Source organism: Toxorhynchites rutilus, chromosome 2, assembly GCF_029784135.1.
Source record: "Toxorhynchites rutilus septentrionalis strain SRP chromosome 2, ASM2978413v1, whole genome shotgun sequence".
NCBI classification, from domain to species: Eukaryota; Metazoa; Arthropoda; class Insecta; order Diptera; family Culicidae; genus Toxorhynchites; species Toxorhynchites rutilus.
In genome coordinates, this window is record NC_073745.1 from 309,947,662 (window position 1) to 309,967,385 (window position 19,724).

The window sequence follows — 19,724 nt, forward strand, 5'->3', positions numbered from 1 at the left end:
CTTGTGGCTCAAATCTTCACGTGTTTTAATGTTTCCGACTCCATCAGAACCATTGTCATCTCAATGCTTCCAGTATTAAAGACAATTTTGCAACAATTGATGCAAACATGGCCCCTTGCAATGATTATCTCTCTTGATGTCTAATTCAAATAGAGAGGTCGGAGATATCACTGTTTTACAGTGGAATTGTCGTAGTCTTATCCCTAAGTTGGATACATTCAAATTTTTAATTCATAAGTTCAATTGTGATGTTTTTGCTCTGTCCGAAACTTGGCTTTCTTCGCGAGATGATCTATCTTTCCACGATTTTAATATTATACGCTTGGACCGTGTTGACAGATACGGAGGGGTACTATTGGGGATCAATAAGTGCCACTCATTTTTTCGAATTAACCTTCCACCTATTGGAGGGATTGAAGCTGTTGCTTGTCATGCAAACATCAGAGGCAAAGACCTCTGTATTGTCAGCTTGTATTGGCCTCCGAGAGCTGCGGTTAGCAGCAAACAACTTGTTGACATGTGCTCACTCCTTCCTGAGCCACGATTGATCTTGGGAGACTTCAACTCTCACGGAACTGCCTGGGGGAAACAGTACGACGACAATCGTTCATTTTTGATATATGACCTTTGTAACAGCTTCAATATGACCGTTTTGAACACTGGGGAAACAACACGTGTACCTAAACCTCCTGCTAACCCAAGTGCTCTTGACCTCTCGCTTTGCTCGAATTCACTATCGTTAGATTGCAAGTGGAATGTAATCCAGGACCCCAACGGTAGTGATCACTTGCCAATCAAAATTTCCATCACCATTGGGTCGAATTCTTCTGAATCTATAAACATGGCATATGACCTCACAAGACACATTGACTGGAAAAAATATGCGGACGCGATTGCTCTAGCCATCAATTCCAGAGATGGTTTACCTCCATTGGAGGAGTATAGCTTCCTTTCTCGTTTGATCTATGACAGCGCGGTTCGCGCTCAAACGAAACCCATCCCAGGTTCCACTATTCGTCGAAGGCCTCCCAATCTATGGTGGGATAGCATATGTTCCAAGCTTTATGTAGAAAAATCGAATGCATTTAAAGCTTTTCGGAAACGTGGAACCCCTGAAAATTTTCAAATGTATTTAGCCCTAGAAGATCATTTTAAAAACTTAATCAAAGGGAAAAAACGTGCTTATTGGCGAAATTTCGTGGGAGGTTTGTCACGAGAAACGTCAATGAAAAAATTATGGAAAGTGGCTCGAAACATGAGAAATCGCTCTTCAACGAATGAAAGCGAAGAATATTCACATCGATGGATTTTTAATTTTGCACGGAAGGTTTGTCCTGATTCCGCTCCTGTGCAAAAAATTGTTCGAGATATACCACAAGATAGGTGCGATCTTGATTCCGAGTTTTCGATGGTAGAATTCTCTCTTGCTCTGCTTTCATGTAACAATTCTGCTCCGGGATCGGATAGAATTAAGACAACTTGCTGAAAAACCTCCCTGATGTGGCGATACATCGCTTGTTGAATTTATTCAATCGGTTTCTGGAGCATAATATTGTTCCAGATGATTGGAGACAAGTACGAGTTATTGCTATTCAAAAACCCCGAAAACCCGCGTCCGACTTCAATTCGTACCGCCCAATAGCAATGCTGTCTTGTATACGGAAATTGTTGGAGAAAATGATCTTGTTTCGCCTTGATCGATGGGTTGAAACGAATGGCCTACTCACAGATACACAATATGGGTTCCGCAGGGGCAAGGGGACGAATGATTGTCTTGCGTTGCTTTCTTCAGAAATTCAAATGGCTTACGCCGAAAAAAAACAAATGGCTTCAGTGTTCTTGGACATAAAGGGGGCCTTTGATTCAGTTTCAATAGAGGTCCTGTCAGACAAATTACACTCTCGGGGTCTGCCGCCTCTATTAAATAATATGTTATATAACTTGCTTTGTGAGAAACATTTGAATTTTTCCCACGGGGATTCGACAGTAAGTCGGGTCTCCTACATGGGGCTCCCCCAGGGCTCATGTTTAAGCCCCCTTTTGTACAACTTCTATGTAAGCGACATCGACAATTGCCTTACACAAAATTGCATTGCATCTGTCGTAGGGTCAAACGAATCCGACCTGCAAGGACCCTTACAAGATACTTTGAACAATTTTTCAACCTGGGCCATTGGGCTAGGGATCGAATTCTCCACGGAGAAAACAGAGATGGTGGTTTTTTCTAAGAAGCAAAACCAAAGCTTCAACTTTTGGGTAAACCGATCACTCATGCTATGTCATTCAAGTATCTTGGGGTCTGGTTCGACTCCAAATGTACTTGGGGGGCCCATATTAGGTATCTGAGTAAAAAATGCCAACAAAGAATAAACCTTCTCCGTACAATTACCGGCACCTGGTGGGGAGCCCACCCAGAAGATCTTATAATGTTGTATCGAACAACTATTCTCTCAGTGATGGAGTATGGCAGTTTCTGTTTTCAATCAGCTGCCAAAACACACCTCATTAAACTCGAGCGAATTCAGTATCTTTGTCTCCGTATCGCGTTGGGATGTATGCCCTCAACGCATACCATGAGTCTCGAGGTTTTGGCAGGCGTACTCCCACTATCGTATTCGAAGCGAAGGGATCGCTTCAATTTATTATCTCTTCGGTTCTTCATCCGGTGTAAGGTCATGAACCCATTGGTGATCGCAAATTTTGAGCAGCTGATCGAGCTAAATTTTCACTCCGGATTCATGAGTTCATATCATGAATTCATCTCCATGCAGGTTGATCCTTCTTCGTATATTCCCAACCGTGTTTGTTTTCCTGACTACATCAATTCCTCTGTGCATTTTGATCTGTCCATGAAGCAGGATATCCATGGAATTCCAGATTATCATCGATCGGGGATCGTTCCTACGATTTTCAAAGCAAAGTATGGGCATGTCAATTGTGATAATATGTACTTTACTGATGGGTCCTCTATGAATAAGTCCACAGGATTTGGAGTGTTCAAGAAATTTTTTAGCATCTCCCACAGTCTTCAGAATCCTTGCGCAGTGTATATTGCTGAATTGGCAGCAATACACTGGGCGCTGGACAGCGTCGCCTCACGACCTGTTGAACACTATTACATTGTAACGGATAGTCTTAGCTCTGTCGAAGCTATCCGTTCAGTGAGGCCGGAAAAGCACTCGCCGTACTTCCTTGAGAGAATACGAGAAATTTTGAGTGCTTTATCCAGACGCTGTTATGTCATTACCTTTGTCTGGGTCTCTTCACATTGCTCAATTCCGGGTAATGAGAGGGCTGACTCATTAGCAAAGGTAGGTGCAATTGAAGGCGATATTTATCAGCGTCAAATCGCCTTCAATGAATTTTATTCTTTAGTTCGTAGAAATACCATCGCTAATTGGCATCGCAAATGGAACGAAGATGAATTGGGCCGGTGGCTCCACTCGATTATCCCTAAGGTTAGCCTCAATCCGTGGTTCAAAAGTCTGGACTTGAGTCGGGACTTTATTCGCACCTGCTCCCGACTCATGTCCAATCACTGTTCGTTAGACGCGCTGCTTTTTCGTTTTAATCTTGCCGACAGCAATCTCTGCGGTTGTGGCCATGGTTACCACGACATCGAACACATTGTTTGGTCGTGCGAGTTGTATCTTGTCGCCAGATCGAATTTAGAAAACTCCCTTCGGGCTGGAGGAAAGCAGTCCAATGTGCCGGTGAGAGATGTGTTGGCTCGGTTAGATCTTGATTACATGTCCCAAATATATGTTTTCCTTAAAGCTATCGATCTTCGAGTGTGATTGTTCATACATCCTTTTCCCCTACCTTTCGTCCTTCGCGAGCTATCGGTTCCCTTCCTACTAACATTAGAATAAGTTAAATTGTAAATACATATTAGATGTAAGGATAGTTTTAAGAATTGAGTGTGAAGTGTCAGTGTGAATGAGAATGTGAATGTGAATGTGAGTGCGAGTGTAAACACACATCTCCTTACATCCCATCCTTTTCCTAATGAAAATGTGTCACCCTTCTAAACTCGAGTCGACCGCGAGTAATCGGTTTCCTATTTCATTAACCATAGAATTAAGGAAACAACATGTTGATATATGCTATTTGAAATATAGTTAAGAGTTTGGCTCCATTAAACTTATGTAACTGAACCTGTAAAAATAAACGGATTAATAAAAAAAAATGAGTTGTCCAATTCACTAATGTTGTTTTTTCCATATGACTTCTATTGCAACCGCTTGGCGCGCTGCGGTTTGTTTATTGTGTCCTTCGCGCATAGCAGAAATACAGTTTTCTGTGTTGAGTGTGTTGAGGGTAACAATTTTAAAATGCCCAAGAAAAGGCAATATTCTGAAAAAAGCCTAAATAATGAATGGATCAATATGATGACAGTAAACTCAAGCAATGATAAATGCGACATTTACTTGAGAATTCAAATATTTTTATTCAAAAATGGTGATTTCTAAAACCGGACAAACCGTGATCAGAGTTGTTCAAACCATGATCATAATTTCTCTTTGAGGAAAATCGTTAAAAAACATAAAAAAAATAATAATTTCAACGGTAGTATTAGCAACTAGAGACATGGGACTTTTCAACAAACCCAAACTCGTATTATATGTGACTAGCTGACCCGGCAAACTTCGTCCCGCCCAAAATTTGTTTTTTGTTATCAATACCTTTAAACATTCACGTTTTCTTACTATGAGCATGTTCATGGGTCCAATCGCAGAACTGTTCATTGATTGACCTTCTATTCGCCCCGTTGGATTTATCTTTTACTATAAAATTTCTATTATTTCTAACAAAAATCATCATTATAATATCAGATTATTTTCAAACACAGTTCTCGTTCAAGATTTTTCAATCACTTGCAAATAACATGTTTCTCCGTTACATGGAATAAATGTTTTATACAGAAAATATGATAGATTAAAGACAGCTCTAAATCGGACAATTCCTTCCTCGAGTTCTACTCTTATCAACACATCCGGCGATCCTTTTTTATTGGTATAGATAGAAGAAGATATAGGAGTGCGTTTCATCACATTAAAATCCATTTCCAGTTTCGAACAAAGATCAATTTCGCTAGCGCAAACATCAAATGAACTAACAGCACTTTTCACTATGTAATTGTAGAACATATGGGAATTTAATTCTCCGAATTTCCCCCTTTTTCTTCAGAGATTTCCGAAAATTTTCAGTTGTCATGTTTGGTTGGAATTTTGGATGAAATATGTGTAATATTTTTATGGGACTCCCTCTCCATTCCAGAGGAGGGAGAGGTGTCATACCATTATAGAAACATTTCTCATACCCAAAAACCCTCTCATCCCAAATTGTGCTTGATTAGTTCTCGAGTTATACAGAAGTTTGTGTTTCGTTTGGATGGCAGCCCCACTTAGAGAGAGGGGAGGAGTTTATTCACCATAGAAACGTTTCGTGCCCCGTAAAACCTTCACATGCCAAATTTTGCTCCATTTGCTTGATTAGTTTTCGAGTTATGCAGAAATTTGTGTTTCATTTGTATGACAGCCCACCCTTAGAGAGCGAGAGGAGTGTCTAACCATCATAGAAACATTTATTACATCCTAAAACCTCCACATGCCAAATTTGGTTTCGTTTGCTTGATTGATCCTCGAGTAATTCAGAAATTTGTGTTTCATTTATATGGCAGCCCCCCTTAGAGAGGTGGGTGGAGAGTCTAACCATCATAGAAACATTTATTGCACCCTAAAACCTTTTACTTACCTAAGATAACTGGAAAGTGCAAAACTTCACTGTCAAGGAAACCTTCATTCTATAGTAGATGATAGTGTGTATTCGTTTTTGTGAAAAAGTTCAAGAGCTTTTTTTAAAAATTCGATAAGTTTTAAAATTGCTTGTGGGGCAAAGGTGCGCAATGGCTGTGGGGTGAAAGCTCGCACTAGCGTTTTGCTCTGAAAAAAATTTATAAAATGTTTTCAACAAAATTTTAAACGAGGCCCACAAGAAGAAAACTTATTTGAAGAAATTCACTCCAGGAATGCTTAAATGGCCCGAGAGAGGTTTCGGGAGGGAGTCTCGAAGTGTCGGATTGCGGCAGACCTCGATATTTCTGAATCAACTCTGAGGGAGAGGCTCATATCAGAAAGTGATTTATTATTTGAATCTACTTTTATTGACATTTCTACTTCTGCTGCTAGTGCGGTTCAGATAGGTATTTACGAGTGAGTAGTCTGAGGATCTGCAGGCCACTGGACAAAGTTTTCTATGGTATGACTCTCAAAGATTTACGACGCATGGCGTTCGATTTTTCGGAAGCCAACAACCTCCAGCACAAATTCAACAAAGTTGAAAAACTAGCAGGAAGAGATTGGGCTTCTAGCTTCATGTGGAACCACCGTCTGTCTCTTCGAACCCCACAACAGTGCAACGAAGCAACAGCGCTCCAAGCGGCCAAGCGTCGGAATTCTCAGAACCGAAATCCAAGATGAGGAATAAAATAATTCAAAATGAATTTCAAATGAAAAATGTTTCTACTTTCACCATGCATTGAATTCAGTAACGGTTATGTTTATGTTTTCACAATGAACTTCAAATAAATAATTTTTTTCAACAATGAGTTTCAAATAAATCAAGTGAAGGTAACTATGTATTTATAAACTATAAACTATATAAACTATATAAATAAAAAATATTTGGTGTCCGTTCCTCACGATTTAACTCGAGAACGGAGAAACGGATTTAAACAGTCAGTATCAGTATCAAAAAAGAAATTATATACCGCGAGTATAGATTACGTACATAAAAACAATTTCTGTGGGAACGTGAGTGTTCGGAATGATTTATATCAATATATCAATTATGAGTGGGACGAACGCCGGGTCAGCTAGTTTGTTAATAAAAACGAATTCTGTTTCAAATGTTGGACATTTTCTGATATCTTATATTGTCAGTCTCCTCCCTCTCAAAAATTTCCACGTGGTATGTTCGACCATAACACCCACTCCTCTCCACCCATAAAAAACCATAGAACACCCCCCTCCTGCCTACTGGACGGTGCCTACACTCTTTAGTAATGATGCTTCTGATGATAAATAAATGGTTTGGTATAAGTTGTCTCAGAAGTTCAATTCAATAAGTGCGCACCTTTGCCCCGTACGTTGCGCACCTTTGTCCCCACTATAGGGCAAATGTGCGCATTTGTCTTTTTGTATTAAAATAGGTATTAGTAAAATTACAAACACAACTCGAGAAATGCTTGTACTACGTTTCGAAGGTAATATATATAATTACAATTTGGTAAGCAAACGGAATTTTATTTGTTTTTATTTCAAGAGTTATTGGACGACAACAGTTAGGTGCGCACCTTTGCCCCGCATTACTCCTGAGAGACTGAGAATTGAACTCGTGACCTTTAGGATGATAGATAGGGATGTGACCTACTACGCCAGATATTGAAGCTGTTACAAAGATTATATCTCGAAGATGAACGGCTGTCTTTGCACAGTTGTTCATGCGGCCCGCAGCCTGATTTGAAAAAAAAAATCATATCAGCGAAATTAACAAAAAAAATTGAAAGTTCTTTCAAACAACTTTGTGAGTAATTCTTGTTAATCGTGTGTATCCAAGCTGATCGTTTTCCGTTTTCTTTTTCGTTTTTTCCGTGCTTTAACAATCTGACAATTATTCCCGTTGGTACTCGAAGGTCTTGTCACGCTTTTGGTTCTGTTTCGCTCACACTCGCAAAAATGCTTGCAAGTAATGGCAGTAAAATCGGGTTTAAACATTGTCAGATACTCGGTTGCTAGTAAACGTCAAACGATCCGAAGAATTACGAACGTACCCATACCATGAAATTTAACATTTTATTTGTATGCATGGGATACTCGCAGCCTAGTAACTGACAACGTATAAACCCGGCTTAATTGCTGGAAACTCTTTCAAGAGTCTTATGATAAAGAACGGGATATACAACAAATGGCAAATTTTCATTTCACCCATTTTCTGACATTGAGAATTTCTCAAGTGTCAACAAATAGGAAAAATATTGATGCACTCTAGTCGATTAATGCTGATTTTCTCACAGATTTCGGTACTTCAAAGCACATGAATGAATTCTCCAATTTTCTCTACCCCATTCAGTTTAGATTATGTACATGCCGCTGATACATGCAGATGGAACTTATTGAAACGCAGTGTGATTTAGAGCTGCGTGACAAATTTGAAAATGATGATGTCTTGGATTTCGACTCTAGATTTGTTCCAGAAGCGCGATTCCCAGAACTAATAAAACATGCCCATTTTATTACTTCCTTGTTTGAATCCACAAATATTTGTGAGCAATTTTGCAGTGAGCAGTTTTGAAAGAAGTTAAATCAAAGTCAAGAAACAAAATCACTGACAGTCATTTGGAAAACACGCTTCGCATCGCTATCTCTCACATTCAAGCTGATTTAGATAAAATGGCTCAAGTAGTTCGAGTGATATTGAAATGACGTTGGAGTATGTTTGTATTTAAGGATTTTCTATATTAAAACAAACAGAAAATATTGTAGAAACTTTTTGATGATTGAAAGAACGTCCAATTTAATCGTAATACCGTATTCACATGATCAAGTATAGCCATAATTCTGTCAGTGAAATCGCGACTGCTCTCAGCAGCGAAATTTGGAGCGAAAGAAAGTGGTAACACTGCAGTCGTGTAGTTTGATGTCCCCCTTCACTCACACCAATGTTTCAAGGTCCCATCAATACTTGTTTGGTTTCCTAGCAACGATGAAGTTCGGTCTGTACGAGAAGCGTGTGGCAACTGTCACGTTGTTTAGGTGTGGGAAAACGGCAAAACAGATCTACGAGCTGCTCAAGCCGTTTTCTATCAATGAACGATTCGTGTTCCATACAGTACAAAGAAACAGCTGATGTGGACGATAGACGCAAATAGGGACGTCTGAGGTCGGTACGGCTGCCCAATGTTACCTATGCTGTTCATGAACGCGTTCAACGTAATTGTCTTCGGAAACAAAAGCGTTAATCAGTCGAAATGAATTGGATAAATTAATTGGTGCGTACATCGATGTGTGAGTCATTTATTGACGCCCAGATTGAAGCGACTATTTTTGGAACGATACAAAAAACTAAAACGGTTAAAAAACGATCGGATTATTCACTTTGGACCAAGTTGAAGAAGCGTGCCTGTAGACGTTCTCATTGGAATGCCAATCGTTAAAGAATTCTATGGAGAAATTGCAGCGATTGACGATTGACCTTAGTGTTTTCGACTCTTCGTGAAGGAGAGGTCAAAGGTCGAATAATTATGTCAAAAATATTAATTCTGGATACGTTCATACCTTCAATGAAAGTTTTGGGTTTTTATCTTATTTTGTTCGCGAATTATGTATTTTTCAGGTATAGAACAGAATGTTTTTGAATTTGAAATAGAAAGTGAGCCAAAAAAGTTAACTGGCACGTATATTTTACATTTCATTATGGAAAGTAGTGCGAAAAAAATCGTTGCGGCCCGCGGCTGTAATGAAAATTCTAATGCGGCCCGCGCCATGTCTCTACCTGGTCACCACTGCTTTAACACATTAGTAGGATCAATTTTTGTCACGTTGATGATCAAAGAATAATTAGAATTAAAACGTTTTAGAACTTTATTGCAGAGTGTGATGTAAAACCTTATCGAATTGGTAGCTGATTTGAAAACTACGGCGTTGTGAGAAATTTCACATACTGACAAATATTCTTTGATCAACATTTCGATACCAGCACTTACACAAATATTATCCGAACTGATATAAATTTCCTGATTGAATTGAAAATCATTAAAAGAAAGAGAAATTAGTGAAAATGTGTTTTAAGCATTAAAAAGAACCTCATTTTCGTGTTTTTCTTAAATTCGAAAAAAAAACATGTAATCTATCGCAATTTATCTCGAAGCTAAATTCATTTATTATTCTCGAATCCCAGGAAATCATCCAAGTCAGTCACTTTCGGAAGAAGTTTGATTATGATAAAAAACGAAGCGGCATGAATCAGTGATTGTGACAGTGGAAAACAATTTGACTGGAAAAACTTCAATTGATTGCATCTCCATTGGGTTTATGAAACGACTCGGTTCATAAAAGCAACGAAATTTCTGGAGTCTGGCTGGGATGTGTTATTCCATCAACTAACCGGATATTGCATCCACAGATCATCGCAGGTTCAGGTTACAGGTTACAGTTTTCGACGAGAAAGCAAACATATTCTGAGGGGATACAATGTTTAAGCTGCGAGAAAGATGACGAAAGATTGTGAAACAAAACTGTGCATATAAAGTTTCATAAATGTCCCTGTCTCCAATACCGATTGGTCTAGCATTGAAAGACGGTCTAATATTACAAAAATGAGGTACGCTTATTGATCCCTTAAAGCATTCCCCAATTGTGTCGTCACTATTCAAGCGTATTACATTAACATCGTGCAAAGACAATTCGACACGCGAAGAAAATCAAGTTTCGGACAGAGCAAAAATATCACAATTTATTTTATGAATTATATGAATTTGAACGCAAGAAGTAGACTACGACAATTCCACTGTGAAACAGTGATATCTCTGACCTTTCAAGCTAGATTAAACATCGAGAGACAATCATTGCAGCGAGGATCATGTTTGCATCAATTGCTGCAAGAATGTCTTGACTGTGGGAAGCATTGCGGTGACAATGGTTATGATGGGGTTGGAAACAATGTAGAACGTGAAGGCGATGACAGATTTAAAAATTACGATTGGTAAGTTGGTATTCGCGTTAAAACTCGAACTGTTGGGGTTTCTGTCCTTTTCTAGCGCAGGCACGTTCGAAGATGATCTACTCCCAAGGAAGCCAGGATGACCCTGTTTTGTTCTTATCCACTGAATTCGTTTTTGTAAGCGAGCTAACAGGGGGTCTCACCGAAGAGACTTGTTGGGCAAACGGTGTTAAATATATCCGCGTCCATTTTCGTCAACCTGGCAACGCGGCGAAGACCTTGTTTGCATTGATTGATTGATGTTATTGGTCCGGAGGAGAAGCGTTCGTCAGGATTTATACCTCGAATGTTGGGGTTCCTCCACAACACGAAGACTTATTCACAAAAGCCTAGCAAGATTCGTGTACATGTTGCTCTCCGTATGTGGAACAGTGTGCCTTGTTAGTGCAAAAAGCCGGTGTGTGGCCCTGTGATTTTGTGATTTTAGCCTTGAGTTGTCTACCATCCCATAGCCAGGAAGGACGGAACAAAAAAAATGACTCGAAACACGCTTAACGTAAACCTAGTTTACGTACTCATGTGTACCTCAAGTCCATTCGAGTTATCACACCCTTCAATTTCGACTTCATTAGAGCGAATGTAAGCACGATAATCCAGCCCAAAACGCTGATTCACGCTGATTATATATGTTTTAAATACTGTTTTCTACTCAGTGCTCAGAGCTCTGAGAAAGGCTTTTATATGAGAGAATGAGTCGTTTGATAAATCGGATTAAATACTTGAATATACAATCCTTTTTTACAAATATCTGCGAGGAATCTAACGTAGTGTCGATGTCTGATGTGAACTTGAACAAATCATTTAATAGTTGACAAGAATATTCATGTTGGGATGACAGCATAAAACAATTGAAACAATGGGCGGCGGAGACAGACAATACTCAAAGATATCACATGTCACATTTCTTTTGTGGAGCCGATCAAGCAGACGAGAAAGAGATAGTGATTCGACCCTCGAAGCTGTTGAAATATTGAATCCCAGAAAATACAATGGGGTCTACAACCGGGTTTACAAGAGCTGCCCTGTGTGTGCCCTGTGAAATTGCTCAAGGTGGAAATCAGTGTAAAAAAACAAACATGGACTGGCTTGGAGGGCACACATTGGATGTCTGAAAAGAATTGACGTTCAGCTTTTTTTTCAGACTATAAAAACAACAAAAGTAAAATTCGAAATTGGCTTAGTAACTGTTGAACGAGAAGTTATCAAAGCTCTCCTTTGAGCAGAAAAAACCATAATTATTTCATTTCATTTCCTACTTACATTTGGTTGCCTTATCTTCTTTAGTTCAACAATTATTCTTTTTTTATCGTATGCCTTAAATTTACTTTCCTTATTCAATTCAATCTACTTTCTTTCTACTTTCCTTCAACTATCGTTTTTCTACCATCTGTCATTTCTACCTTGTCTTTCTTGGACGACTCACACACAATCGACTGTGGGAACTAGGGGACTTGTTGATTCTTCCTCAAACGCCGTAACAGTAACGTTACGATGAACGCTATCTTGAGATTCAACCATTCGATTGAACAGCCGTGGGGGAAGCTCGAAATTATTATTAAATTACAAAGCAGTCAAAGTTTAGCAAGAACATCATCAAAGAAACAAGTAATTTAAAACTTAAGTAATATTTTATGACTAATAGAAGAGCTTTTTATATACAATAAGATTTTAGTACAAATTTATGGAAGAAAAGCACAGATGAAAAAAAAAATCACCCTTCCAGCACAGCTTAATATGTGATAACACTAGTGACAACAGAGAGGTAAGTCGAGTGCTGAGAGGGAACGAAGAGTTAGAGGGGTGAGAGGAAAGGTTTGCGGAATGCCTAAAAGGTTGTGACCTGATGTGTGGGCGCGCTTGAGTGATTCCCGAACAACTTTATAAGCAAGCGAGTAGGAGTCAATAGCCAGATTATCAGAGATCTCCATTTTATGAGATCCCTCATCCACTGTTCTTTGATATGCCGCTCATATACATTGGTGTTACCCGAAGATGGCTTATACTTTATTGGTTGTATTAAATACGAATATTTTATTGGCGCTCGGCAAAGCTGAGATTGTGTATCGAACAATAGTGCTAGTGAATCCGATGCAGTTCTTACACAATATAGATTGGCCTGGTAAAAAAAATTAAAATTGTGCTTTTTTTTATTTTTGAATTTTTCAACCGCTGAAACGATTTTTTGTCAGTTATCCCGCAAATTAATGATCTTTTGGTGTAGTTTTGTAGTTTTTTAACTTTTGAAAAATATTGTATCTTACATGAAAAAATACGTATAAAAAGTTTTTCTGGTTTTTCAATACAACGGACGGCACCGACTACTTGTTCCAATATTTTAAAAGAAAATCCAATTATACATAATACATCAAATAGATAGCGATAAACTCGAAGCCGTTTCGGATTTACAGATATTTTTCTGATAAATCATGACTTTTGAACCAGTCTCTCCTGGAAAGGACCAATCTTATGACGCAAGAAAAAAAATTAAGTGGGTTATATATATGATATAACCTCAAGGTAGACGTTGGACTACCGCTGGTTCGATTAACATTTGTACGGAGTTGCATCTGAATCAATTCTCAATGAATGAATGAATGAATATTTTGAAAGGAAGGTGGATTTGCTAGTGTGTGAGTAGGTGAGTGTAAGTATGGAATTGTTCATTACATGAATTTATTATTAGTTCCACTGGGAACGCTAGTGCCATCCAAAAACTAAAGATTGCCCATTCGTGAGTATTCGATAGCAGAATTGCTATTTTCTTTGATATGTTGGCTCCGTTCAGTCCGGCGGCAGAAAAGGAATGGGATTGGGAGAGAAGAGCGTTGTGCTTAGGCGAGTGAGCGAGAACTTTCCCCAGTTACTTCGCAATCACAACTGAATGGATTTCTGAGCGGGCGCCAGTCCGTATACAGATTTGTGTGATTTAAATAGCTTGCTTTCAAAGTAATTTTTTGATTATCGAATCAAGTTTTCGGGTCAATAATTAACAAGCATATTACTCTTGGACATTTTATCCTCCGAATTAAGTGATTATCATACCACTCCGATCAGCAGGCAAAGAGGTATTGACGGTCAAAACATTGAACTCCAAGCGTAACGCTCTCGTTATCGAAACTTTGAAAATACACCTCGGTGCATAGTGAAAGACGTAGTCGTACGAAAAAAAAAACGAGTCTGATTATGTTCGATAAGGTACAATCCTACCAAATATTACGAAATTCTGAGAGATCGGTTAACTTTTTTCTGTTGAATCGCTCCTTTTTTTATTTCGCGCTTACGGTGCACCATCTTTAATTGGTGCCCTCAGAAATTCGTTTTTTTCTGATTTCAAGAATACTTCCACCCTTCGGGCTGGAGGAAAGCAGCCCAATGTGCCGGTGAGAGATGTGTTGGCTCGGTTAGATCTTGATTACATGTCCCAAATATATGTTTTCCTTAAAGCTATCGATCTTCGAGTGTGATTGTTTATACATCCTTTTCCCCTCCTTTTCGTCCTTCGCGAGCTATCGGTTCCCTTCCTACTAACATTAGAACAAGTTAAATTGTAAATACATATTAGATGTAAGGATAGTTTTAAGAATTGAGTGTGAAGTGTCAGTGTGAATGAGAATGTGAATGTGAATGTGAGTGTGAGTGTGAACACACATCTCCTTACATCCCATCCTTTTCCTAATGAAAATGTGTCACCCTTCTAAACTCGAGTCGACCGCGAGTAATCGGTTTCCTATTTCATTAACCATAGAATTAAGGAAACAACATGTTAATATATGCTAGTTGAAATATAGTTAAGAGTTTGGCTCCTTTAAACTTATGTAACTGAACCTGTAAAAATAAACGGATTAATAAAAAAAAAAGAATACTTCCAATCTCTCACCCGCAACTAAAAGGTGAAATTTCTGAGACAAATACTGGACTGCTCTCCAGATGTCTACTTATAGGCGATTATCGAGATGTCGAGACAAAGAGCCTTTCTATATCACTTTTGAAAAGCTGAGCAAATTTTGCAAAAAAATAAAAAAAAAACAGGAACACTTAGTTTTACTATTTTGAGATGTATAATTTTTCTCCATTTTTCATTACGCGCCAAATATCTTCTTCTGGGTGCAAATTTTGAAAAAAAATAATTGTGTCGAGACCAAAAATCACCCGGTATCACCTTTGTGTGGATTTTCACCACTGTTACGCTCGTACTACTTTTTGAAACAACGTTCGTAGATACAGTTTTCAATGAAGAATATTTTTTGTTTGAATTGAGTGATCACATGACTCAATATGTATCATTTGATGTGGCAGTCACTCATTCAAAGATAAAGTTGTTTCATATCCCAAGCGAAAGAAGAAGTTGTGGTATATCAACAAATGAACAGTAAAATCATGATAAATTCGTTTGTTAAAACAAGATGATGATGATGTTGAATTAAAGAGGCTTTAAACTTTTCAGTTCATTCGCCTCTATAAAACAAGAGAACCCAGCCGAAAATGTATTTTCGGATTTTCTAATGCCATTTTCAAGCGATTATGAAAATGTGTTATACACTGTTGATGATTTATTCTGTTTTCATTTAAAAACAGACAGGCTACTCATTACAAGAGAATGACTTTTGGAAAATTCAACAAGCGACCGAGAATAATTATACCATTGATAAGCAAACGTATAATTATCTCAAATCTTGACATCTAATAATATATGATCAATTGCAAGAAATGTGAGCCAGCCATTAGAATGACTGAAAAGCAAAGTTATTGAGAAAAAACATCTCACTCACCGTAACCATCAACGCCAGCGGTCCACCATAGATAATGAGACAGAAGCCACATATCATGATCATTGTGAAAATACCCCGTATCACCCAGTTTCTCCATCTGAAAATAAAAGATAAATCGAATTGAGGAGTGAATATATTTACGATGCATATTCTTGTGTCGAGTACAAAGATGACAAATTATCGCACGATTAATCGCATTCCTCCGTTCCTATGCCACCACCTTCCTCTAACATCCAAAATAGATTTGACCTAGAGCTGCGCAAAAAAACATTTACTTTCTCCATGGAGGGATTGCAGGTTGTCAAAAACACCATTAGCAGCGCTCGATGGTCGCGTTCTAAATATAAACTATTTCTGCTTGGGGAAAGAATTTCGCCTCATTTTGTTCGCCAACGCCCTGCAATCGTTCTTGAAGTTTATTAATCCATTAGAAGATTTCGGGGCATAATTTACTAGGGCAAAAGTTTCAATGTCTGGAAAATATGGAACTGCTGGCATGCTCCCATCGAGACCATATCAAATTAGCATTATACAGCACCGGGAATACATTTCCAGCTTAATGTATTTGCTTTCATGTTAGGCTCACAATGCGAACACAGAATTAAACGCAACGCAAAACAATCGCCCCAACTAAGGCCAACAGCTTAAAGTTCTCGTCGAGGTCGACCGAAGCGGCGGTAATTAAATGTCTATTCTGACGACCGGTCTCAGGGTTCGGTTCCGTTGGTAATAGCGCTCTAACATTTATGTGTTCGACTTTGGTTGGTTTCACTAGAAGCCGCCAGCCAGTGGTGTTCTATATATCACATTTTCGCATGTGCATCGAGTTGTGGTTTGTCGTTGACGTAGCAATGAATGGCTTCCCAGTTGATACCATATGCCAATGTTGGATCAATCGAGTTAAAATGCTCAGAGAGGATCTTTTTTCGGTTGAAAGCATACCTTTTTAGAAACTATTAACTTACGATCGATCTTACCTGTCTGGTAGTCCACTCAGTGCTTGGCCGAGGACTTCTGGGGTTTTATTTGTCCCCTGAGGAAGAGTTTTGGACATTTCTTCAACATATTTTTCTTCTGGTAATTTCTCCTCTTCTGAGTCGACCTGCGAAAACAAAAATGCACAAGAAGTAACATTAGCTTTAATCAGCAGTTAGCGAAATGTTGAGCGGGAGCTTTGTTCCAAAATTGAAGAAAACAAAAGTTATGATACAGATCCGAAACTCGGATTCCAAAAAAAAACGATTCTATTCAATATTTTTATTTTATTTTAGACTGATTCGCCAAAAGTTGAAGTTGCCTACCGTTTTGTCTCAAATTCCGAACACTTAAGCTTTGTTGGCCATTTAACAGTGTCTCATTACTCGATATGGTAAATAATGTCAAGTTTATTCATTTAACCAGCTGCAATGTTTTCAAATTAATAATTATTCAGTAAAAAAAACTAAAGATGGGATTTTCAAAGAAATTTGGCTATGGGGGTCTAAGTTATGACATAATTCCGGGAAAGGGGTCTCTTGTCCAGAAAAATTTGAGAAACCCTGCTCTAGAAGAATACGCGTAACCTTGGTGCAAGTTGGAAGAATTTTTGACGTAGGACTACGTCTTTCATTAAGGGTGCCGAATCAGAAAACAGGTCACGTTTTTATGAAATAACGTTAATAATTATTTTTGCTGCGAAAGAATTTTAACGATCTGCACACCAATCGAATCGAAAATTTTCTAAGATTTGTTTGATATGCTATACATTACAATCCCACAGTCTGTATAAGCCATCTGTAAAGCCATCCCTTCGTCGGTTTTAATTGATGAAAATTGATGCTTGTTGAATGGCGATGAACGGATTGTGCCTCTCGTTAAATACTCAGTGCAATACGAGCATTAATATAAAGAAACAAATTGCTACATATGACCAATCAGTGTATTGTTCTCTCAAAGGCAAGAAAGAATCGTTGCTTCTCGGAATGAGTCTACAAAACCACGCAAGCCATTAAACCTTTTCAGGGTCCCCTGAACATTTTACTAGAGAGTTTTTCATGAAATTTCGACTTATTCGTAAATAATATCTGAAATGATAAACCAACAAATTAAAAAAAAAATTGCGTAGTCCTACTTCCTAAGCGGTCGTGTCTCGGATACAACCCCTCGAATTTTTTTGACGAAAAATCCCCAGAACGGGAATCGAACCTGAACTCCCGGCATGATAATCACTCTTATTCCGGGACACGATCGGGTTTGAAATAAGCAAGATGTTGCATTCTGTAACCCGAACGATATCGATTTCTAAAATCCAACCGAGATTCAAACCCAATCGACAAAAGTAGCAACAATGCTTTGACGCGAAACAAAATTGTCTCCGTTCAGATAGTTTCTGAGCAGAGCTCCAGAGTTGTAGAAATGTAAGTAGAATGGCTACCCGATGACGATGAAGAGATTTGATCGAATAAATTCAAGGAATTTGATATTTACTGATCGAAGGTTTTGACACTCTCTGAACCTTCCGTGCCCTATTTAAACGATTACTCTTGTGGTCATTTCAATAGCATTTGTATAGTCTATGGCAATTGTTTTCTGGTCGAGTCCCTTTTCGAAAGTTCGTTATAAACAATTGAGCTTTTCAATTTTATGGCAATATTGTTACTGCCGATTCCGATACAATGGACATTTAGTTGTTCTTGTTTTCAGAATTAGATTGTTGTGTTTTTGTTGTTGTCCTTAAAACAGGTATGCATTATGTGATAAAGTTCTTTTCAGGTGATTGTGTTGGGTACATGTGGACAGTGATGAAAAGTTAAGTGACAAATTGTATTAATATTAACAGGGTGGCCACTCAATTTCCATATTTGAATTCCCGCATTTTTCCCGCACGATTTCATGCAATTCCCGATTCTCAAAAACAAAAATTTTATAGTATTGTATCATTAGTTAAACATTGATTTTTGAAAGCCGAATTGCGAAAATATTTTGCATGTCCGCGTGTGACAAAAAAAATGGACGGTGCGTTATTCAGCAACAGACTTTGGGTTAGATGTAGCGTTCAGGAGATACGGACGAGATTGTTTCTGGAATATATGCATCTAAGACCTGAAGCGCTTTGAACTGAATTGAATTGAGTGCAGTGCAGTGCAATGCAGTGCAGAGCAGTGCTGACTGAAAATAAATTGTCGTTCAAGGGGTTAAATTAATAACCCGAACTCAATCATTACATTAACTATCGCAAATAAAATTACACAGAATACCTTTCTTGTTAGAATAACGCTGGACAAAAAAGCTTAGCAGGAATAGGAGCATATGAGACGAGATGAAGTAAATAACACGAAGTAAGTAGCACTTTTTCAATGATTCTGAATCTGACTCCTTTTTCTCTGAAATGCGTCCCATTTTTACTCCAGAACTTTGATTTATTTTGAATCTACATTTCGACTATCATTATTTTTTCAAAGATACGAATGTTTCTATTGGATGCCATAAGAAACCATAAGAGAAAAGAATGTGAATTAATACACTATGATCAGAGAGCACCGGATTTTTTTTTTGTTTAAATGTACCGTGCATGCGGGAACCAGTTTATTTGTTTGTCTTATGTTGGTATGACCTTAAGACGATCAAGATGATTAAAGAGAATGCGACGAGGGAACTAAAAGCCATCCCTTCGTCGGCCTACCAAGAATGCATGGAGGTCAAGCGTTGGCACATGTGTGTTGCTTCAGATGGATCATATTTGAGGGGCTCACAAGGAAAGGGGTGTAAGTGACAGCTAAGTCGATATTGAGAAATGGATGATGTCACTTACACCTTTTTCATTTTGAGCCCCTCATTTTGAAGGAGATAAAATAAAGTTACCTGTACTTAACTTTTTTTTATCTCTACCCTCAATTGTTTCATGGCTTTCCAAAACAGTGCTAGAAAATTTCAAGTCTTCCACTGCTGATAGGCTTTCCTCATTTGTTGAGTAAAAATTCATTCCAAAGCATGGATGATGAATCTAATGAAAATTTGAATATTGATTTCTCTGCAATTGACTGTAGTTTTTTTGGAAAAAATATAAACGATCAAAAAATCAGGCGAAACACTAGCATTTCCCCTTACGTGAGGATTTATACCATGCTTATTAATTCTTTCACATATCCGGTCTTCGCTCGAAGAAAGATTTACTCTGTTTCTGGTGGGATTTGA

General features: G+C 38.3%; 1 protein-coding gene across 1 annotated transcript in view; it reads right to left on the bottom strand.

The window, feature by feature from the left end:
* LOC129764964 (phosphatidate cytidylyltransferase, photoreceptor-specific) overlaps positions 1-19,724 on the bottom strand; it is a 52,627-nt gene that overhangs the window by 25,315 nt on the left and 7,588 nt on the right. Inside the window, exons 2-3 of the mRNA XM_055764660.1 lie at positions 16,529-16,653; positions 15,552-15,648 (exon numbers count right to left, since the gene is read on the bottom strand). Coding sequence (XP_055620635.1) covers positions 15,552-15,648; positions 16,529-16,653 — 222 coding nt within the window. The remainder of the gene's footprint in view (positions 1-15,551; positions 15,649-16,528; positions 16,654-19,724) is intronic.